The following is a 23507-nucleotide window of genomic DNA, read 5'->3' as shown; positions in this document are numbered from 1 at the left end:
ACATAACTCATCTGGTAACACGATTGGGGAATCACTGATCCCCAAATCAAGGTTTTGTAAAGACTTCCGTACGTTATCACTCATTTTGAGACACCCAGATAGTGTTGAATTTTGGCGGACACAAGCGGATGAAAGTATTGTAACAGAAAACAATCCTGACTCACTGAATTTATATAAGATTGACCATGGCGGTTTTTGTTGACAGTTATCCCTCGATATAATCGGGGATACATAACTGCTAACAGTTATCTGTCGCAGACAACAACCGTCAAAATCCAAACCAATAACAGTCTGTTTTGTCGGAAAGATACTCTCATCAATAGGAATTGAATCAATTGATCGTCGGCGGTTAAGGAAACGGGAATCGCCTTCCCGATCGCCACGAGAGAGAAAAGACATTTATTTTTATTTTAAGGCAAAAATATATTACGCGGGTAAAATTTTTTAAAAAATATATATTGAAAATAATTAAGTAGTAATATACATGTTTTTAAATTTTTATCTTGTAATATTTTCATATTGAATATGAACCTCTCATATTTCATTTTAATACTCACTCGTTTCTATTATATAAGAGTTTTAAAGCTTTTTTTACTCAATTTTTTAATAATTTTTCAAATTTATATGTACAAATTTTATTAATATAAAAATTTATGACTATTTGAACTATGCAGTATATTTCCTATTGGTTAAAGTTTTATAAATGAAATAATATTTTTTATTTATTAATCTATGTGTTTTTACCTAAAACTCTTATAGGACAGAGAGTACCATTTAAATATTTATACCATCATAATAAACCATATTTTAAGTTTAATTATACATTTCATCTTAATGCATAGAACTAAATATTTTATATCAAACACAATTAATACATCATATCAAATCTCTATCTTAGTAATAATTGAAAATACAAATAAAAATTAACAAAATATAGTTCGCAAAAAATCTGAATCAACATTATTTAAGATTTATTTGTTATGTTGTTATCTCAAAAGTACTAATTTTACCTCATGTCATAATCAATTTTAAATGAGTGAAATTTATAAAATAAAAACATATATAAAGATATAGAAACATTCTCATCAAATAACTGAAGATCCATTCCTATAAATTATAATCCATTTGGGAAGTGTCTTTAGTCAAGTGGTTACAGTACCACCTCTGCGACCGATCCCACCGGAGTTCGACTCCACTAAGTCGCGTTACCCCGCGTTGTAGGGATTGGCTATGAATCGGGCCTTGTCGATTCAATGATGACAAAAAAAAATTATAATCTATTTCGAATTATCTTATGTTTTAACGTATGCATTACAAAAATACATGTGTTAAAATTATAAAATCAAACATAAAAAATTACTAATATTCTTAAATGATACAAATTAAAATTTGAAATTTTTTTAATAAGAATAAATTTCATCGTTAGACATTCAGTTTAGTAATCATGTTTAACTATCTATTTCATCGTAAAACCATAATTCACTTCTTCATGGATTAGAGTTAAAATTGTAATAAAAATAATAATATAAGCATCATATGAGATTATATGTATAATGGTTAGTATTTTAAATTTAACAATAATTATAATCAGTAAAAAATCAGTTAGCATTCACAAAAATTTTGGAAATCCAAAAATATCCTAAATATTATTCTTCTATATGTCATAATTTCATAAGTAATGCTTTTGTCAATTTTCATCAATTAACCAAAAATTCATTCCTACAAACTCTTTTTTTTTTTTTTTCAGGTTTCTCATATTAGTACATCCATTAAAATCTTTCAAATAAAACATGTAAAACTATACTAATACACATCATGTATTGAAATTTTTTCTTTTTAAATTCATTATTCTTTCAAGGTTTTGTGTGCTTGCTTACAATAAAAATTTATATTACAACAATAAATACAATTTATATTCCACTAAAATTATGTTAAATAACTTATGGTATTCTTTCTAACTTTGTTATTCATTATTTATTGCTTAATATACATGCTTAATTAATTTCGTTTTTGCTTATACATGTCAAATTTTATTGGGAACACACGTATCTTATTATATAAAGCTCGATGTCAAAGTTATTCATTAACAAAATCGTGACACGTGTCAAATATATTGATTAGATATTGACACATGTCAAATTTTTTTTTTTTTTTATAAACGTAGTAGGACAGCTAATTATATTTACATAATTTTACATGTTTATATTTTTAATATGTGTGTTCTCAATAAAATTTGACATGTGTAAGCAAAAATGAAATTAATTAAGCATGTATATTAATCAATAAATTGTGAATAACATAACTAATTTAACAGAATTTTAGTTGGATATAAATTGTATTTATCGTTCTAATATAAATTTTGATTGTAACCAAGCACACAAAACCTTGAAAGAATAATGAACTTAAAAAGAAAAAATTTCAACACATGATGTGTATAAGTATAGTTTTACATGTTTTATTTTAAAGATTTTAATGTATGTAGTAATATGAGAAACCTAGGAAAAAAAAAGAGTTTGTAGGAATGAATTTTTGGTTAAGTGATGAAAATTGACAAAAGTATTACTTATGAAATTAATTATGACATATAGAAGAATAATATTTATGATATGTTTAGATTTCCAAACATTTTGTAGATGTTAGCTGATATTTTTACTGATTATTTTTACTATTAAATTTAAAATACTAACCAAATACATATTATCTCATATGATGCTCATATTATTTTTTAATTAAAATTTTAACTCTAATCCAAGAAGAAGTGAATTATGGTTTTACGATAAAATAGATAGTTACATATGATAACTAAACTGAATGTCTAACGATGAAATTTATTTTAAATTAAAAAAATTTCAAATATTAATATGTATCATTTTAAAAAAAAAATTAAGAATATTAGTAATATTTTTATGTTTTATTTTATAATTTCAACACATGTAATTTTGTAATGCATATGTTAAAACATTAGATAATTTGAAATAGATTATAATTTATACGAATGAATCTTCTGTTATTTGATGAAAATGTCTCTATATCTTTATATATGTTTTTATTTTATAAATTTTACTCATTTAAAAATTGATTATGACATGAGGTAAAATTAGTACTTATGAGATAACAACATAGCAAATATATCTTAAATAATGTTGATTCAGTTTTTTGCGAATTATGTTTTGTTAATTTATTTGTATTTTCAATTCTTACTAAGATATAAATTTGATATGATGTATAATTGTGTTTGATATAAAATATTTAGTTCTATGCATTTAGATGAAATGTATAATCAAACTTAAAATATGGTTTATTATGATGATATAAATATTTAAATGGTATTTCCGGTCATATAAGAGTTTTTGGATAAAAATACAAAGATTAATAAACAATAAATATTATGTCATTTATAAAAATTCAACCAATAGGAAAATATACTGCATAGTTTAAATAGTCATAAATTGTTATATTAATAAAAATGGTACATAGAAATTTGAGAAAATATTATAAAATAGAGCATAAAAAGCCTTAAAACTCTTATATAATGAAACTGAGAGAGTATTAAAATGAAATATGAGAAATTTATATTTAATATTAAAATATTTCAAGATAAAATCTAAAAACATATATACTACTTAATTATTCTCAATATTTTTTTTTAATTCTCAATACATGTAATAACACGGGCCTTATCTAGTAATATATAATTAGCATACAATGAAAAATATATTGATTTTGTTAGTTTTTCTTTTTGATTTAGATTTTTAAAATATAAACATGTAAAATTCTGTAAATATAATTAGCTGTCCTACTATGTTTTTATATATAAAAAAATTGACATGTGTCAACATCTAATCATAAATTATGGTATTCTTTCTAACTTTGTTATTTATTATCTATTGATTAATATACATGCTTAATTAATTTCGTTTTTGCTTACACATGTCAAATTTTATTAGAAACACATGTATAATATATAATTAGCATACAATAGAAAATATATTAATTTTGTTAGTTAGCATAGAAAATATAATTAGCATACAATAGAAAATATAAAATAAAAACACATGTAAAAGATGGCTAACTACATGAAGTATAGGAGAATGCATGGTCACACATGCCAAGTATAATATTGTATCCTCAACTACACAAAATATATGTATTGCATGGCCACATGCATGAACTATATGACGTTATGTGATCAACACCATAAACATACAATCCGGTACACCAGTCGAAAGATTCCGGCGAAGACCAACGTTGACTCCGGCGTTGACCAACATTGACCAACAAAAAATTGTATTTTAATTTTTTCTATGAAAAAACAAAATAATAAATTATTATATTAAATTATTTATGATTTTTCATGATTAGAAAACATTCTATTCAATATCTAAATATCTTAGGTATCTCTAATGTATTTATTCTTATAATTAATTAATTTTTATTTTTAAAGCTAAAATAATAGTTAGATAAAAATAATTAATAATTATTTTCAAGATATATATAGATTTTATCTGGATTTTAGGATATGTTTGCAAAAGGATATAGAATAATAGGATTTTTGCAAATTCCCTTATATTATATACTGAAAATAATAATGTATCATTATATTTTATCTATTAAAAATAAATAGTGTTAATTTTTTTGTTATTGTTTACATGAGGAGTATGTAAATTTTTTTATACCAAATAGTATCGATACTTCATGTAGTTAGCCATCTTTTTTCCTTTTTTTTTTTTAGATTTTTAAAATAGAAACATGTAAAATTCTGTAAATATAATTAGTTGTCATACTATGTTTATATTAAAAAAAATTGACATGTGTCAACATCTAATCAATATATTTGACACGTGTCATGATCTTGTTAATGGGTAACTTTGACATTATGATTTATATAATAAGATATATTAGGCTCATAAATCAATAAAACCCGAATGTTTGGAAATTACATTTCTACAAGTCAAGGTAACAACTAAATAGAAACGATCTGTTTCAACACTTAAACCTGCAAAGATTCTTAAAACACAAAAAAACTCTCTATAAATAAAACAAATACCATGACTAAAAACACATGAAAACTATGACATCACATAATCTGTATGAAGAAAAAAAAAACCCTAAAACTTTTTGGAAAAACTCATAACCTTTTTAAGTAAAAAGATTACTACTAGTATGCAAAATTGCACATCTCAACTAAAATACTTTATTTTTATATTCTCTCTATTTATATATTTTTCGTCTTTTATATCGTAATTAGCCATTTAATTGTTTTAAATACAATTAATCACTTACTTTAGTGTAGTGGCTAATGAATTGTAGTATCCTAAACCAAGTCAGATTCAAACCGAGAACCACAACGGAAATCAAATCTAATTTCGATTTATTCCGGTTTTATATTATAATTGCTCTCAATTGAATATGAAGAAGAAGAAGAAAAACTTGTGAAAATCACAACATTAAAAAAAAAAAAAAAAAAAAAAGAGACTGTTGGATAACTCGCTTAAGATGCAAGAAAAGAAGCTTCACTTCTCCACCAAATAAAGTTTCAATCTTTTTATCTTCTAGGGTTTCCTCTCTCTTTTCTTTGGGAGATTTCAATCGGAGGAGAGATATCAAAAAATGATCGATTTCAGTCGAGTCCAGAAAGAGCTTCAAGATTGTAGCAGAGACAACGACTCTTCGGGTATCCGGGTCAGCCCGAAAGCCGATAATCTCACCCGACTCACCGGAACCATCCCTGGTCCTATCGGTACTCCTTACGAAGGTGGAACTTTTCAGATCGATATCACCATGCCAGGTCTGATCCAAATTCTTCTACTTTAAGGCCCTTTGATTGTGAAAATTCCAATACCCAGAACCTAGTTTTTGGGGATTATCAAGTTATGGGATTCACTTGATTTTGTTTCGATTGGTGTTTTGAGATTTTAGGGTTTATGGGTGTTTGGTTTTTATTGTTTTATGTTCGTAATCGATCTTTGTTTTGAAAAATTGCAGAAGGGTATCCATTTGAGCCTCCAAAGATGCAGTTTTCAACCAGAGTTTGGTAAGAAGATGTTGACTCTGATTCTTATGTTAAATTCTTATCTAATTTTCTTATTGAGATTGATATTGTGTAAGAGCTTAAGCAAGTTTAATAGAGATTGAATCATTGTTATGCTGCACAACGATTCATCTCTGTCATGGGGTAAATGTTTTGGTAGTATCATATCTTATTTTCCTTGGGGTACTTGTTTGATAATGTCATATCTGTGGTCAGAAGTTCAATCTCAGGTAAGAAGTTGTTTTAAAGGTCACTACATATTTGGTTGTATGTTAGTATGTTAATGCAATGTGTGCTTAAGGTTTTATCTTTGTTGATTCAAGGCACCCAAATATTAGTAGCCAAAGCGGTGCTATATGCTTGGATATCTTGAAAGACCAGTGGAGTCCAGCTCTTACTCTGAAGACAGCTCTTGTTTCAGTTCAGGCATTACTCTCTGCACCTGAGCCCAAAGACCCTCAAGATGCTGTTGTAGCTGAACAGGTTATAATATTCTTTACATCAACCTTTCATCATCTTCAGTTTTTCCCTGTTTTTTTAGTCACTTTGAAGCAATACATTATCTCTGATGTTTACAGTATATCAAGAACTATCAAGTATTTGTATCAACAGCTCGCTACTGGACTGAGACTTTCGCCAAGAACTCTTCTCTAGAGGAAAAAGTGAGTTGTTGAAATGGATTTCAAAGGTTACATGTAGTGTCTGGGTTTGTGTAGTTAAAAGATTCGTGTTGGATTGATTTGTCCACAGGTCAAGAAACTTGTGGAGATGGGTTTTGGAGATGCTCAGGTTAGGAGTGCTATTGAATCAAGTGGTGGTGATGAGAATCTGGCGCTAGAAAAGCTCTGTTCTGGGTAGAATCTATCAACACAAGCCTCATTGGCGCTAGATATATATGATTTAAATTTGGTTTATAACTCTTATGTGCTGTGTTTCTGCTCTTGCCTGCTGATAAGAGTGAAACTGCTTTAAAAAGATTACTAAATGCATTGCTATATCCATAAAGGAGATCTTATCTAGTAGATCATTGAGTAAAGGAGTGTGTCAGGTTTATTTATGATTTATCAATTCAATGTCTTTGGGTCGATAGAATTGGTTGGTTTAGGTCGGGTTTCCATCATAGAACCGATGGGTTTCTGTAGGTATGTCCGATCCAGATTAACCAAACCAATCCCCTCTGTCACCAAACCGAAGTAAGGATTCCAAATATTTTAACCCTTTACAACCAAGATGGTTAAAATTGAATAATAAGAAGAAAATAAACTCACTTTGAAATAGAAATGTCGTAATTGATTTGATGGACGATTAAACTTGAATCAGAACCAAAATCTTACCAAAACCATTCAGACTATACTAGGGTTTTTTTACTGTGGTAACTAGTGTTTTCAGATTGAACAGCTCTAGTCTTTTTGAAAGAGAGGGATAAGAGGTTGGGACCATTAAAGACATAAGTAGCATTTAGTGAAAGAAGAAAGCCAAACGTCTAAATTGGTATGGAAACTCAACTACCCAAAAATTCCAACGTTGACCCATTCATTTACATCTTTCTGCCTTTTCAAAGTTCCCTTTTTATCATTGTCTTTGAAGAAGAAGAAACTCAACAACATTCTATTCGTCTCTCTACTCGACAAAACGTGAATAAGCAATGTCGTCGGCGTGGTCTTTGGGTTTCTTACTTTTTTAGTTTTTGGCTTTTTCAAAACTTGAATTTGAATTAGTCTTTAGAAGAGACTTATATTTGCTTGGATAAATAAAAAAAAAAATTTAGTGGAACATTACTTCATAATTATAGATAGTGTGGACCGCATTGATCATTATGAAGTTGCTTTTTGATGTTGTTATTTGTAAATAAATTCTCGAATAATAATAATAAAATTATTGTTATTGGTAATAAAATAAGTGAAGTGGAGAGTGCAGCAATGAGGAAGGAATCTATAGAGAGAGGACCAAAACACTCACTTGGTTCGTTCGTATCCTACAATTTCAATTATGGATTGGTTTAGTCCACGTGTCGGTCATACAATAATGAATTAAAAAAAAAACTGTACTTGCTGATGATGTACACATAATTCTATGAAATCCAAAATTGATTGATAGGTACCAAACTTATGTTTTTTTTATTAACCGAAAATACTGTTTCAGTGGAGAGACCCGAGAGATATTTTGTGTAACATTTTTCTTTTGTTCTTTCTATGCGATTTGGTAATGTAAATCTTCTAGAGAGAGTGATCGAATAAGTATTTTTATTTACTATTTTCATGTTTGACTGGTTAAAAAATTGAGTGAGATCTATTATCTTTAGATTTTTTTTTTTTTGTTTGCCCTTCTTAGTTCTTAATCAGTGTTTTCAGAACATATACAATATAAAGTAGATAAAGTCGAATAAATTTTGCCCATTCTTTACAAAAAAATGTCCTGCTAGAAACTGTAGATTTTTTATTTTCGTAACTGGAGATAAGTTTGCTACAAGAGCAATCAGTTATGTACATCAGAATTCAGAACGTACCACATCTTTTTCATATTTTATTTGTAAACAAAATATCTTTTTTCTTTTTAATTTCCAGCAATATTTTTTTCGTTGACAAAATGAGTATAATATATTTAAATGATATTAAAAAATGCATACAGAAACTACAACAAAGTCAAATTTATCTGAGAAGAAAAGAAAAAAGTAGAATAACTTTTGTGCTTCGAATCAATATTTTTTCACAGATGATAACAATACATAAAATAAAATTAAAAAAAAACAGAGCTTTTTAAACAAAACCTTTAACCACTTTTTTCAGAGACCTTTCTCTACAAAAATACCATAAAAGAGAGATTAATTTTTTTTATATCAGAGTTACCCTCAAAATTCTTAACGTCAAACCACCCGTTATATATTAACGGAAAACCGCCATTTTTCACTCCTACGTGCAAAAGACTCGACTCGACTCTCCTCGAAAACGCCGTCGTTTTACATAACCCGAATCTCACTCTCTCCAAGAGGAAAAAAAAAAAAAAAAGCTTTGAGCTCTTCGGCGATGATAATGCTAAGCTAAAGAGACAGAGAGAGAGAGATAGCTTCATTGATTCAGCCGATGGGATGCGTTTTATGCAAGGAATCCACCGGAGACAACAAACGTAATCGTACCAACAATAATAACAATCCCGATGAACCTCCTCCGGTAGACCTCCGTAAGACGACGGAGGATGATTTGCCTTTTTCTTCTGCTTCAACCACAACCACCGCCGTTTCTGTAGTGGAAATCGAAGATAAGAAGAAGAAAAAGGATTTGTCTTCGATTCAGATTCAGCCGGCGAGAACATGGCACACCGGCGATTTCTCCGCCGGCTCTTCTCGTCGTCCGGGTATGAGTCTCCGTTCGACTCCAGAAGGATGGCCTCCGTGGCTTATTGCTGCTTGCGGCGATTCAATCAAAGACTTAACACCTCGTCGAGCTACCTCTTACGAAAAGCTCGAGAAGGTACCTTAAAAAAAAAAGCTCAGTTCTTTAAATTATAAAGTTTCTGTTTTTGTTTTTTGGTTAATTAAAGTTTTGATTTTTAATTATATAGATTGGGCAAGGAACGTATAGTAATGTGTACAAGGCGAAAGATCTATTGACTGGGAAGATTGTAGCTTTGAAGAAAGTTAGGTTTGATAATTTGGAAGCTGAGAGTGTTAAGTTTATGGCTAGAGAGATTCTTGTTCTGAGACGGCTTGATCATCCTAATGTTATTAAGCTTCAAGGTTTGGTTACTTCCCGGGTTTCTTGTAGTCTCTACCTTGCTTTTGAGTATATGGATCATGATCTCTCTGGTCTTGCTGCTACTCAAGGTTTCAAGTTTGATCTTCCTCAGGTCTGTTTTACTTATCCTTATGTTATTAATGATAGATAGAGAGTGGGTTTGTTCTCATTTGTGATAAACAGATAAGGAAGAAGTTAATGTGTTAATGATAGATATCCTTCTTGTGATGATTTTAATGTTTTTTTAAGGCTTTTTTTTTTTTTTTTTTTTTTTTGTCTTTAGGATACTTTATTTTAGGTCACATATGGTAATGTTATCGTCTGATTGGTTTTTGTTTCTTTTGTGCTTTTGGTGATACTAGAATTATTTTTCGGTGGACCCAATTTTGAATTATGTTTTTCTGATTCTGGTGAATTTTCAACGTCTTTTCTGACTCTCATTCATTGGATTTAGGTTCCTTTATTAGCTGTGCATATTTGACTTAATGTTAAGTTAGGTAATTAAAATCAGATTAGTATGATTAGTACAGTACCAAAGATACAAACGTGTATCATATCTAGATCATTCATAATGGAGTTTTTATTTCTTGGTGGTTCTTCAGGTCAAATGCTTTATGAATCAGCTACTATCTGGATTGGAGCATTGCCATAGTCGAGGAGTCTTACATCGAGATATCAAAGGTTCTAATCTTCTTATAGATAATGATGGGATACTCAAGATTGCTGATTTTGGGTTGGCTACGTTTTATGACCCGAAGCAAAAGCAAACTATGACTAGTCGTGTTGTCACGCTCTGGTACCGTCCTCCTGAGCTTCTTCTTGGAGCTACCAACTATGGAACTGGTGTTGATCTTTGGAGTGCCGGTTGTATTTTGGCAGAGTTACTTGCTGGCAAGCCCGTTATGCCAGGAAGAACTGAGGTAAACAAAATCGTGTTTATCTTGTTTTAGTTAGTCTGCTTAAGAATTTCTTAGTTTCTATTAGACACAAATTTGTAGGCCCTCTTATTTGAGTGGCATTACAGAGAGCAATAACTACTTCTTGGTGAATTGATTTATCTTTGTGTATGATCGTGGACTACAAAAATACCAAAAATTTAATAGGGTTGTTGTTTACCGTTTTTCCTACCTAACTTGTTCTTTGTAGGTCGAACAACTTCATAAGATATTCAAATTATGTGGCTCCCCTTCAGAATCGTACTGGAAGAAGTACAAACTGCCAAACGCAACTCTTTTTAAGCCGCAACATCCGTACAAACGCTGTGTGGCTGAAGCCTTTAATGGTTTCCCTCCATCCTCTGTGCATCTAGTCGAGACACTTCTCGCTATAGACCCTGCTGATCGAGGAACTTCTACCTCGGCCTTGACTAGTGAAGTGAGTAAATCCTTTTCCTCCAATCTTTCAATTGGTTAGTGTGTGATCAAATCTTATGCAAGCAAATGCACACTTCCTGATCAAAGTGCTATATTATTTGGTTTGCATTTGCAGTTTTTTACTTCTGAACCGTTACCTTGTGATCCTTCAAGTTTACCAAAGTATCCACCTTCCAAAGAACTGAATGTAAAGCTGAGAGACGAAGAGGCAAGAAGGTACGTAATTTTATAACTCTTTTTGTTTGTTTCTTGATACTCATGCTATCAATTAGATTGATTTATGATTGGAATCTTCTCGTGGCTGCATTCATTGTAATTCTAGGCAAAAGGGTCTTGCTGGAAAAGGTAGTGGTATTGATGGAGCCAGAAGAATAAGGTATCGTGGGGATCGCACTGGGCGAGCTGTTCCAGCCCCAGAAGCTAATGCCGAGAGCCAATCAAACTTAGATGTGAGAAAATCCTCATCTCATCCCATTTGCACTAAGCCACACACACACAAACACAGTCTTCATATGAGCATACATTTTTCTATATAGTATCCTCTAATGCGTTCACTAGTTTTTGTCATACTGCTTGCATCAAGTTACGATAATATATGCATATGCTAAGACTTTTAAATCAGCTAATATGTATCAACTATCTAGCATAGTACTTTTTTGTTTCAACGTGAGAATTTGCAGAAGATTCTGTAATGTTTCCCCTTACTAATGTGTGTTTGCAGAGATGGAGAGCAATATCACAAACAAATGGAAAGAGCAAGAGTGAGAAGTTTCCGCCTCCTCACCAGGACGGTGCAGTTGGGCACCCATTGGAAGATCAGTCAAAGAAAAGATCAGTATTTGGTGGAAAGCCTGAGACTTCTTTGGGGTTATCGAGATCATACAAGTCCGGGGAAGGGACATCAATGAGAAAGATATCAAACAAAGACGGTGCTCGTGGGGCTTCTTCTAGAAAGTACATATGGGGACTTAAACCTCCTCCAGCGCTCGGGCTATCGATGGACTTACTTTTCAGGAGCAGATCAGAAGTTTTTGGGATCCGGAGATAGGAAATAGATGAATGAGAAATGAGCTGTGGGGGAGTTATATCAGTGCATCAAAATAAGAGATTGCTTCCGTTACGATTCAGAGGAGAGAGATTGCTTTTTTGAAAGGAGTTCAAATTCTTTGTAGCAGAATAGAGAAAGAGAGAGAGAGAGAGAGAGTGCACAAATGGATTTTGACTCTGATGTAAAAACACATAATTCAGGTAGTATTAGAATCCTACTTTTAAACTGTATAGTTGTTGAAATGGATTTTGAGGCTTCAAAGATTGGTGTTCTGTCGTGAATAGATGTTCAAACATCTTGATTGCTGGTTCAAATATTGAATCTTGTTTAAATTTGCCTTCATGCTGTGACAACACAAGCACAGCTAAATTTCTGGATGTGAAGCAGAGCAAAAATAACTATTTAGATTCCTCTAAAAAACAAACGAGAAGCCAAAACGTCAGTTAAAGTAGAACCAAACTAACATGATAAAGATGAATTATCTGTAGTCGCCGTTACTACAAATGACAGAGGTGGTGATGTAGAGGCTAGTTATGTCCCTTCGAAGAAACGAAACCCATCACCAGGCACTTTTGTGGCCACAGACCTGAAGCCTGTCCGAAACTACTCTCGCTTGTCCATTGAATTGAGACGATCACAACGAGCTCGTGTTTCTTCTCTCTTTCCTAAGGGCCTAAAGGGTGTAGGCCTTAAGGATTACACAAAGCGTTCGCCATGCTCGCCAAATATGTACCTCATTTTCACACCAAAGCTTTAACTTTTTTTTTATCCATATGGGTTGATGATCAACGCGTTTAAATCAAATTACAATCATATCAACCAAATTATAGTCAATGCTATCACTGGATTTAACTCCGTCTTACACTCCTTTAACAACAATACCAGAATAGAAGAACTTGAATTAGGCACACCTCATTCATTATTTGTTGGAAAAAAAACGTGTTGTGAACTCCTTTACTAGCGTTCTCGATCAATTTCATCAATTAAACCCCAAAGATTAGAATTATCAACTTGGGAAGGACAAAAAGAAGAACGAAAACCGCTGCAGCAAAGAATCATAGCAAACGATGAAATAAATCACGAGAAATGGTGGTTTTATAGCAAAAGTGAGAGGTCATTTTTCTCCTTTTTTTTTTTTTCTTATTTTCCTTTCCCTTTAAAGATCCAAAGAAGAAATGTGTTGATGTTGACGATTTTATTTCGATCTGTAACAAGCTCTCTTTGCTGCTCGAACGATATCCTCTACCTGCATCATTATAATCTCATTTCCATCAATAAAGAACGAGATATATATCATTGGAACAAGTTTCTATGCAAAAAATAAGGGACAGTAACAAACCTGAGGAAGAGCCAATCTCTCTAGGTTAGCTGCATAAGGCATTGGAACATCAGCTCCTGCAATCCTCTCCACTGGTGCATCCAAGTATGAAAAGCTCTCTTCTACAACCGACGCACTGATCAACCAAAAAAATTTAAACCCATGTTTTAAAATTTTTATACAATTCAACTGAATATAAGATCTCTATTGAGTGACGGAAATGAAGCTAACCAGATTTCTGCACAGACTCCATGTTGAGGGAAACCTTCTTCAACTGTTACCAATCTACTTGTTTTCCTCACTGAAGCATTGATGGTGGCTCTGTCAAGCGGACGGATTGATCGAAGATTTATTACCTAAACATTTTATTAAAAAAACTTCAGAGTTCATGAAGTGCTTTTGAGCAGAATCACAATATCGGTTTTAGGTAGAGAGAGAAATCTGAAATCAAAAATCTTCATACCTCAGCGCTTATTCCCTCTTCTGCGAGCTTCTCAGCGGCCTAGAATCGGGTACATTGAAAAAAAAGGTTAATGACGGAAGTCACGGAACAAAGTGAAGCACCAATTTGTAAAAACAAAGCATGTGCGGTAAATATCCATACAAAAGGAAGATTTGAGTAATAGCCATGAAACTAACCAAAAAGTTCTCAATTTTGATTACTAAAAGGTGCTCGTGGAAGTGGGAAATGGCATACCTTGAGAGCAAAACCGACCATCTTCGAGAAAGTTACTATCGTTACATCCTTTCCTTCTCGTTCAATCTGTTATAGGCCAAGACAACATTAAAGCATCTAACTGCTACATTGAAGACAAATTAAAGAGACATATAGATACCGAGTGACTGTACCTTGGCTTTGCCTATGGGAAGACAGAAACTTGAATCAAGTGCTTCTTCTGAAATAGGGAATGATTCACCATATCTGCATGATTGAACCAAATTAAAGGGACATTAATATGTGACTGTGGGATCTATTTACATGTCAGAATTCAAGCTAGGCATGCTACTTACAGTAACTCGTTTTCAAGGAAGACAACAGGGTCAGGGTCTCTAATGGCAGCTTTAAGAAGACCACGAGCATCTTCAGCTGAATACGGAGCGAGAACTTTCAAACCAGGAACTGAGGCGTACCATGCTGCATAACACTGCAAAATGTAGACCAGAATATCCCCATTTAAAATCCAGATGTACAAATGGAATATCCAGCCAGTCATCAACATGGATAATTCCTCATATCTTGTGTTTGTGTTGATCATATTAGTCATATAGTGTAATGACCCACTAGAAAGACAGTGATAATTCCTAAATGCATGTATCATCAAGTTAGTCATACAGTTCAAGATGGTACGCCCTTCTGAGAGACAAACAGTCATACTTTCATGTTTGCATTGCCACATCAAGAGAAAACAGCTGCATGCCACCGTACTAAGAACCTTTATCTTAATCATACAGCCGAATGCCTGATTATTTAGGGGAAATCTAATCCATTTTAAAGCCATAATTTAATTCCTTGATCCTATTCGACTATCATTATCAGTTTCAGAGAAGCTGAAGGTAATGTTTGAAGGAATGCAAAGCAACAAATTATTCATTATAAGAAAATTTTGTTGCACAAAGCTTGCGTTAGCATTTACCTGAGAATGTTGAGCTCCAACACCAGCAGCTGCACCATTGGGTCCTCTAAAGACAATGGGTACATTTATCTGTCCAGCAGACATGTAATTTGACTTTGCAGCAGAATTGATGATATGATCAATTGCCTGAAAAAAGTCCAAAAGATATTAAAATACACATTGGGAAATAAATAGGAATTTTGTGCACCTTAATGTCAATCGTATAAGATGCTGAAAGAAAATTAAAAGTCAATGATGCCTGGAGATATATTTGTACCACAGTGCATGATTCCGTGACTCAACAAATGATGCATAAATCAAGTCAAAGAATGAGGCAAACTGTAGTATGAACGAAATACAGACAAACAAGGCCAACCTGCATAGAGAAGTTGAACGTCATAAATTCGACAACAGGCTTTAACCCAGCGTAGGCGGCACCAACTCCAATTCCAGTAAATCCAGCCTAAAAAGTGATTAAAAGATGGACTGTCAGAAATCTTCTCAATCTATAAACATGGACATACGGATTGCAGCTGCACACTACAACATAATAGAATAAGATTTTCAAACCTCGGTAATAGGGGTATCGTATACTCTCTCAGGACCATACTTCTCCAAAAGGCCTTTAGTGATCTATGAGTACATGATAGACCTCCAGTATCAGATCAGGGTAAAAAACAGAGATAATTAAGTGGAAAAATCAAGTACCATTGTAAATAATTCTAACCTTGTATGCACCCTGATATTGGCCAACCTACAAAAGAAAAGATAAAAAGGATGAATAAATATTTGATTAGAAATGGCAGATGAATAAATCAAAACATGTCAGCTGCAACTAACCTCTTCACCCATGACAAATACTTTAGGATCTGCAGACATTTCCTCATCAATAGCAGAATTTAGAGCATCTCTCACTGTCATCTAAACAAGGAATTGCATACAAAAATGTAAGCAATTACATAATAATCAGGGAAAATCCATATACAAGGAAAAACTTGTTTCAGATATATTGACAATAAATTGAAGGCTCTCAAAAATTGTAAATACAAAAATCTAACTTAAGCCACACTCGTTGGCTTTTCTAAAATGTTACTACCACATTATCTATGAGAGTCCCTCTAAAATCCACCATTTTCCATGACCGAACCCAGGAGAGAACCCAAAAGATAAAGCCAAAAGCCAATATAGCTCACTAAACTCGAATATGGGGGGTGAACACAAAAAAAGGTAAGCTACATAGTCAGCAGTAGCCAACATGATCCTAAATTGATCAAAATATCTTCCCTAGCTCATAATGACAAAACATCACAAAACCTACACAAGAAGCGCATATAAAAACATCCGATAAAAGACAGTTACCTCTTTGGCACCAGCTGCATAGCTCCTAGCAGAAACCAATGCGGATCGCGTCCTTCTAAGAGTCTGACCAAAATCCAAATTTCGAAAAATCAGATAATTACGATAGCAAAATCAACAAAAAAAATCCGATCCCAAAAAACTCCAACAAAAGTAAACCTCAAATCATCTCAGCGTAGAACAGATTACAAACGAAAACAAGAAAAAAAAAAAAACGAGTAGAATCATCATCATACCGAAGCAGCCAAGCCTCCATCGATGGCTCTTTGCCTCAAAATTCCCAACATTCTCCCTAACTGAACAATAATCAAACACGAATGATCAAAAGCCCCATAGATCTAACTGAACAATCACCGGAAACCGAAAATGAATCGTAATCCGGGGAAAACAAAATCGGAGAAAGCGAAATAAACGAAGATCGGTACGGCAGACAAAAACGATTACCTGAGGTTTGCACGATCTAACCACGCCGGCGAAAAGACGAGAGACGGCGGATTAAGAAGAGAGGAGAAGAGACGACTCAAAGCGTGAGCGAAAGGGCACTGTCTCTTTTTTTTTCTTCTCTAAACACAAAACAAAAAAAAAATGATTTCAATTAGATGAAAAAGATATGAGTGAGTAGGTCTGCTTCATCATCATATTCACAGGAGCCGTCCGATTAAACAAGACTGGTCAGCATCAATGGTTGACATTTGTTAATATACTTTTTCTTTTTCCAGTATTATTATTCCATTTTGTTGTTGAAAAATTATAAAGGCGATGTGACTCAATTTAATTTAATCAGAGAGATTCGCATATTTTTAACGAACCGAATCCATAACCATAAAGATGCAAAACCAAATCATATCATAAATATTCATTACACAAAATTCACAAAACCCCTACACGATTGAAATTTATTTCGGTTCAATTGGTTTGGTTCAGTTTAAAACTGAACCAACAACAATCATCATGACTTTCATATTCATCAAATGGTACTAGTAGCAAGAGCATGCACTAAACTATATGGCTCATTGGTTGTAAAGACAACGTCAAACCAGTTTATCGTCCCCCAAATCTCTCCGTTTTGGCGTCTTTCAATCGCAATTTCCGCACACCAAATTGTCTTTTCGTATTCGTGGTTCTTATCATACACATACTCTTCCCACAAAACCACCATTTTCCCTCCATAATCCACCAATGTACCATTACGAATACGAGGACAAGTAGGCAATTTTTCCAAACCTTTCAAAGTTGTCCATAACTTTTCTTTGTGATCATACCAATCGATCGTCATGTTTTTGTAACGGTAGAACACATTCTCTATCACACAATAAGATGATGCAAGAGTCCATCCAGTATCTATTGCTAAGTCTGCTGTTCTCCATCTACCTTTGTGCAGTTTATAAGTGTCTTGTAAGTAGTTGGACCTCACATAGATAGTTCCTTCATACCCAACACTATTGTACCTAAAGCTACTACATAACTTTTTGCTAGGGATCTGTAAAAACTCCCAAGTTTGGGTTTTTGTATCAAAAACTTCTAACCAATTCGTTGAATCGAGATTTTCGCGGCCTCCAAGTACGAATACTTTTTCATCGACAACGCAAGCAGATGGGAACACACGTGCCACTTGCGTGCTTGGTGCCTCACGCAATGTGTGAGAACGACAGTCAATGACCATGACGTTAGACGAATAATTCTTATCTCCGCCAATGACGTAAATATCAGAACCAAGCATTGCAACATTTGACCTTGATGTATAGGGAGAATCAAGGTAAAAGATCGGCACCAATACTTTTTTGGAGCTATTTGGTCTCAGACAAAGAGTAAACCAACGTAGTGTTTTATAGTCGTTACGGCTTTGTAAGCATACGTAGAGACAGTTCTCGGTGCGGCCTAAAAGAGTTCGGGTTTGGTAAAGCTCCGTTGAAGTGAGGATAGAACGAAATTTCTTGGAAACTAAGGAAAGAGTTGGGTAGTATAATCTTGAGACGCGGGCTAAACAGTTTAATATCAGATCATCCGGAAGCATCATAATTGTTGGTGGTCGCCATTTTTTTAAAGATAACTCTTCTCCAGTATTCATGGCCGTACGTAGAAGTGTGGTCAACAAACTTTATTTTTCTGCCTTGCGATTATTCGTGCGCTTGCTTTTTTATGTCTCCACCAAGAACATTGTTATATATGGAATTATTATTCCTAATCTCATGTGTATTATGTAATTCTTGACTTCTTGTTAGATCTAATCCAGTTAGGAATCCCTTTTTAAGTTTGTGTAATATATCTGTAACAATATATATGTGTAATATATCTATAACAATATATATATATATCTTATTATATAAAATTTAGTTTCAAAGTTATTTATTAATAAAATTGTGACACGTGTCTATTGTATCGTTAAGATGTCAACACATGTCAATTCTAAATTTACTAATATATATAAATGTAAAAAAATAAAGTTCTAAATCTATTATGAAAAAAAAAGAAATCTATACATATAAGTAACAAAAAATACTTATTTATATATTAAAGTAATTTCTAATTTATTGAATTAACAACCTAATTTCATTAGATTTTTTTTTGGTATTTATGTAATCTTATAATGTAAAATTTGGTTTTGAAAGTTAGTCATTAACATGATTGTGACAATTGTTTTTTTTTTTGGTTAAGATAAGTCTAGATTTAATTTATAAAGTAATTTGTTCATTATTATACATATTTTAATAATTATGAAAGAAAACTAAATAACATATACTACATTACATCTTGCAGAAATTATGTGTTTAATATACATATGAAAATAAAAATCATTGTTATAGTGTCAAAGTATAAGTTTTAATTATTTGCTTTTTATTCAAGTTTTTATATATAATATAATGTATATTATTTTTGTAATTTGATTAACTTATTCTTTTTTTACCTAATTAAGATTATGAAATAAGTATTATATAAAACTTAGTTTCAAAGTTACTCATTAACAAGATCGTGACACATGTCAATTGTATCAATAAGATGTTGACAAATGTCAATTCAAAATTTACTAAAATAGTTTTTATTAAAAAAAAGTAAAAGTTCTAAACCTATATTATAAAAAGAAAATCTATACATAACTAACAAAATTTATAAATATTTTTTAAAAAAGAAAAGTAATTTATAATTTATTGAATTATCAACCTAATTCCATTGGATTTTTGGTATTTATATAATCTTATAATACAAAACTTGGTATTGAAAGTTAGCCATTAGGAGGATTCTGACAATTGATTTTTCTTTTTGTTAAGATAAGTCTAGATTTAATTTTTAGCTTAATTTTTTATCATTATACATATTTTAATAATTATGAAAGAAAACTAAATCACATTTACTACATTCCATCTTGCAAAAATTATGTGTTAAATATAAATATGAAACTAAAAATCATTGTTATAATGTTAAAGTATAAGTTTTGATTATTTGCTTTTTATTCAAGTTTTTCTATATAATATAATGTATATTATATTGTGTATTTTGATTTTCTTATTCTTTTTTTACCTAATTGAGATTATGAGATAAATTTTTTGTTTCTCAAAATTTATTAAAGATTCAAAGATTCTATAAGCAAATGAATGGTCGATAGCCCAAAAATAATTTGTGAATATTTTTATTAGCTTACACACATATTCGATTAAACAACATATTTTTTAGTAGCATTTTTAATAAAGTCTTAGAAAGAGGATAGTTTTGAAAATTAGTATATGAAATCCTCCTTTTAACAAAATTGTAAAAGTGTAGCTAAAATTTTTGGATGGTTTATATCGACATAAGTCGTATGTGATATTTAATAAAAATATATTTTGCCACAAAATTATTTTTAAACTATATTTCAACTTATCTTCACTAAATTTGTTTATATTTGTTTCTGTAATTGAATTTTTAACATATTTTTTAGATTTCAAACCCTAACTCTGTATGCTTAAATTTATGGTTGGTGTGAAGTTTTGTAGTTGATAATGTAATTGTTTAAAATATAACTGAATAGATTTAGCTAGACCAATAAGTGAATTATCTGTCAATAACTGATCTCAACAAACACTCACAAATATATTTTTGTACTAAAATTGTTTTCAAGTTTGAGAATTGGAATTGCAACTCCCATTTTTCTAAATATATTTTTTCATCACTTTTCCTATAAATACTCAATCTCTCATTCTCTCATTCCCTTCCACTATATTTCAAATCTTTTTATTGAATGGGTTAAAAAATCATGAACTAATCTTTGTTCAGATTGCTATTCTAGAAAATTACGTTATTCCAGACTAATTGCTAATTATGAACTTTGTTTTGATATCAGGAGACCAACATGAGAATGATAAAAATGTCATTTACTTGGATAACTACGAGAGATGATGTAATTGGCGAACCTCCCACCTAAATTGACTGTAAGCTAGATTTTTTATCACATTCAAATTGACAATAGACCAAGAAAGAAAAACAATTGATAGGGGATTGTTGGGCACACACACTTTCTAGAGACCATTCGGCAGCTGTTCAGCTTGCTATGTCAGGTATATAACTTCTAACATCTGACATGATCGTTGAAGGTGTGGACACAGAGCATTAGATTAGTGAAAAAAGAATTAGCGCTTTGAGACAGGCCAAACCATTCATGGAAAAGCATTGCAAGGAGATGGTCATCCATTCTAGGCCCGTTGGAGATCCTTTTAAAGAGTATGAACAGTTTGAGGAGAAAATCTTACAATTGCTGGAGGAAGAAGCACCAGTGGGTGTGACGATATATTATCTCCCAAGTTATGGAGACTATGCCGGAATGGTAATGATTTAATTACAATTTCTTTTTGATTCCTCATTTGTTCAAATTGCTATACTAAATCATTAATACTTTGAATTTAGAGAGTATTTTATGCCACTGCCTTTGACTTTGTGCAACGTGCCCATGAAAAATTATTGTACCACGTTTTGGTGTTGAGTGGACATGGTGTTGAAGTCTGCGGTGAAGAGAGAAGAGAATTCTGGAATTTCAAGAGTCGAATGGCCGATATTTTGGAAATGATGGTGAGTATGTCAAGCTTGCTCGGCATCAATGCATAATCAAACAAGGGGTGCAGTTCAAGGTGGTTGTATTTTTCTTTGTTTGGTAAATATAAGATATGCCTCTAATATCCTTTGGATTTCTTATTTAATTGTTGGTGTCTGTCTCCACTCTCCAGGTCTGAGATCTCAAGGAGATACTATATTTCGAAGTTTGACCTTTTGTAATTAGGCCTATCTCTCAAGTGAATACTCTTGCATGTCAAGTGGATACCAGTTTAACCTTTTGTATTCACGACTACAGTAGTATTTTGTGCTTTATTGATTCCAGTTGAAGTGAATATTTTATTTCCAACTCAAGTGAATAATTTCGTAGTTTCAAACTCAATTGTTTTATAGTCAAATGTGACAGATAATGCACCATCCAACAATTCTTGTCGTCCGTCTATTATTTAGAAAATTTCCCACGACTTCCTAAAAAGACAAGAAATCAAAAGAAAAAGGAACACGCGAACAGAAAGCGTGAGATATTCTGGAATGTTGAGAGACAATACAGCCAAACATATAACAAATAGGCACTGTCTCCCAATACAACAGTAACAAATGGGCAATGTCTCGTAATCTCTTCTCAAGTTCTGTTTTGAAAACAAACAGAGAGCTCTGCACACACATTCCAACTGGAAAACGAACTCCGGAAATGATTGGTTATTTACACCCATTAGTGATTGTGATTTACTGTCAAAAAGCTGAAATATCGCCAATGTGTTCTTTGTTATTGTGCCGAAGCCTTTCTTATCTCTTGTGTTAATGCTTCATAACTTCATTATACACCTTACATCACATAATATATACTTAGGTTAACACTTTAACCTATAGTTTGTAAACTAACAACAACCCATTATCATATGGGCTTAAATAACTAATCCATTCACGACTTCTCTTCTTTTTCTCCTCAAACACATCGATTCTTTTCCTTGATTCTTCTTCTTCCAAACACTCTGATTTCACCAATTTGTTGTGCATTAATCAAAGATTGACTTCCAACACAATGTCGATTCCCCCCATTTCAGATTGTGCATTAATCATGCATCTTGCTCAATCGCAGATGTCCATGCTTATGGATGAATAATTTTGGCTAAAAACCAAACGTCACTTTATTCCCCCCCTCCCCACCTCCTCACTAGCAGCAGGGGAGCAACAGTGTGACACCCCGGTTTCAGGGACATGCGCAGAGCTTTAAAAGAATTGATTTGGCCACCTATGTCACCAAAGTGAACTTATCTTTTCGGTCAAAGGTTCTGAGAGAACTCCACAGTTAAGCGTGCTTATGTTGGAGTAATCTCAGGATGGATGACCTTCCGGGAGGTGACTGTTGGAACTGTGCGAGTGAGGATAAAACACAGGGAAAGATCATGTGGTGATTTTTATGGACGGTAACAAGTCTTTAAAGTCTATTGAATGTAGCAAACCGACCGTCAGATATAGATGGGCTTACGGGCCTAGTGAGAGAACGTGAGGTCTATTAAGGAAAGTGGGCCAATGGACTGGGATTGGACATGGGGCCCACTAAGAGGTGGCGGTCGGAGAGTTACAAACGGAACCATCAATATTTCATCTCTCAACCAACCCAAGTGAAAAGGGCTTTTAACGGAAACCTTCGAGACTTGGGAAGAATGAAAATGATCATAAGGGCCTTCAGATTCATGATGAATTGATGATGTGAAACGGGAGCACGCCATTCTCCTTCTTCTACTGGTGGAGGAGCAACATTAGGTATGCAACGAACTCGGCCTCAGAATTGGTGGTCAGATACCTTGTGGCATGTCTTTATTAACGAATCTTTTAAAGGAATCATTAAGGCCTCAGAACAAAAGTTTACAAAAAAGAGACGAACTTATTATCATTCACTAAAAGGACTCTGAAAATATAATGAAGCCGGATTACAAGTAAGACTCTGGATTTGATATTTTTTTCTCTTGATGGCTAAGCTTGGAATCCTGGTCGAACAGGAAACCCAACAATTT

At 32.5% G+C, this 23507-nt stretch overlaps 3 protein-coding genes, 1 long non-coding RNA gene and 1 pseudogene across 5 annotated transcripts; 3 read left to right on the top strand and 2 right to left on the bottom strand.

The window, feature by feature from the left end:
• Window positions 1-5346: 5346 nt before the first annotated feature.
• LOC104725466 (ubiquitin-conjugating enzyme E2 27) lies at window positions 5347-7067 on the top strand. The gene is made up of 5 exons (XM_010444135.3): window positions 5347-5788; window positions 5986-6034; window positions 6355-6514; window positions 6610-6693; window positions 6782-7067. Exons 1-5 carry the CDS (start codon window positions 5611-5613, stop codon window positions 6887-6889), a joined length of 579 nt encoding a protein of 192 aa, XP_010442437.1. The 5' UTR covers window positions 5347-5610; the 3' UTR covers window positions 6890-7067.
• Window positions 7068-8664: 1597 nt separating this feature from the next.
• Window positions 8665-12444, top strand: LOC109124644 (putative serine/threonine-protein kinase At1g54610). Its single transcript, XM_010444125.3, has 7 exons — window positions 8665-9498; window positions 9590-9874; window positions 10365-10682; window positions 10909-11136; window positions 11251-11351; window positions 11458-11584; window positions 11857-12444. The coding sequence occupies exons 1-7, from the start codon at window positions 9112-9114 to the stop codon at window positions 12181-12183; spliced, it is 1773 nt and encodes a 590-aa protein (XP_010442427.2). The 5' UTR covers window positions 8665-9111; the 3' UTR covers window positions 12184-12444.
• LOC104725444 (pyruvate dehydrogenase E1 component subunit beta-1, mitochondrial) lies at window positions 11464-17212 on the bottom strand. Of its 2 annotated transcripts, XM_010444116.3 has the most exons (15): window positions 16915-17129; window positions 16707-16766; window positions 16474-16536; window positions 15955-16035; window positions 15842-15868; window positions 15685-15747; window positions 15491-15577; window positions 15136-15261; window positions 14513-14646; window positions 14351-14423; window positions 14199-14264; window positions 13965-14003; window positions 13733-13857; window positions 13523-13637; window positions 11464-13429 (listed from the first exon to the last, which is right to left on the bottom strand). In XM_010444116.3, the coding sequence occupies exons 2-15, from the start codon at window positions 16755-16757 to the stop codon at window positions 13379-13381; spliced, it is 1101 nt and encodes a 366-aa protein (XP_010442418.1). In that variant the 5' UTR covers window positions 16758-16766; window positions 16915-17129; the 3' UTR covers window positions 11464-13378. The 2 variants fall into 2 exon arrangements, with proteins under 2 accessions (XP_010442418.1, XP_087341922.1); XM_087485796.1 differs by lacking the exon at window positions 15842-15868 and having other exon boundaries at window positions 15685-15766; window positions 15951-16035; window positions 16915-17212.
• Window positions 17213-17267: 55 nt separating this feature from the next.
• LOC104725437 (F-box/kelch-repeat protein At4g23580 pseudogene) lies at window positions 17268-18671 on the bottom strand (annotated as a pseudogene).
• Window positions 18672-19677: 1006 nt separating this feature from the next.
• Window positions 19678-21866, top strand: LOC147948856 (uncharacterized). Its single transcript, XR_015580643.1, has 4 exons — window positions 19678-20873; window positions 21036-21265; window positions 21346-21566; window positions 21663-21866. It is a non-coding gene; the product is annotated as an uncharacterized LOC147948856 (long non-coding RNA).
• Window positions 21867-23507: the final 1641 nt, after the last annotated feature.

This window comes from Camelina sativa, chromosome 2 (genome assembly GCF_030686135.1).
Source record: "Camelina sativa cultivar CO46 ecotype springtype chromosome 2, ASM3068613v1".
Classification (NCBI taxonomy): Eukaryota; Viridiplantae; Streptophyta; class Magnoliopsida; order Brassicales; family Brassicaceae; genus Camelina; species Camelina sativa.
Note: the sequence above shows the minus strand (reverse complement) of the source record. Positions and strands in the feature narration are given on the sequence as shown.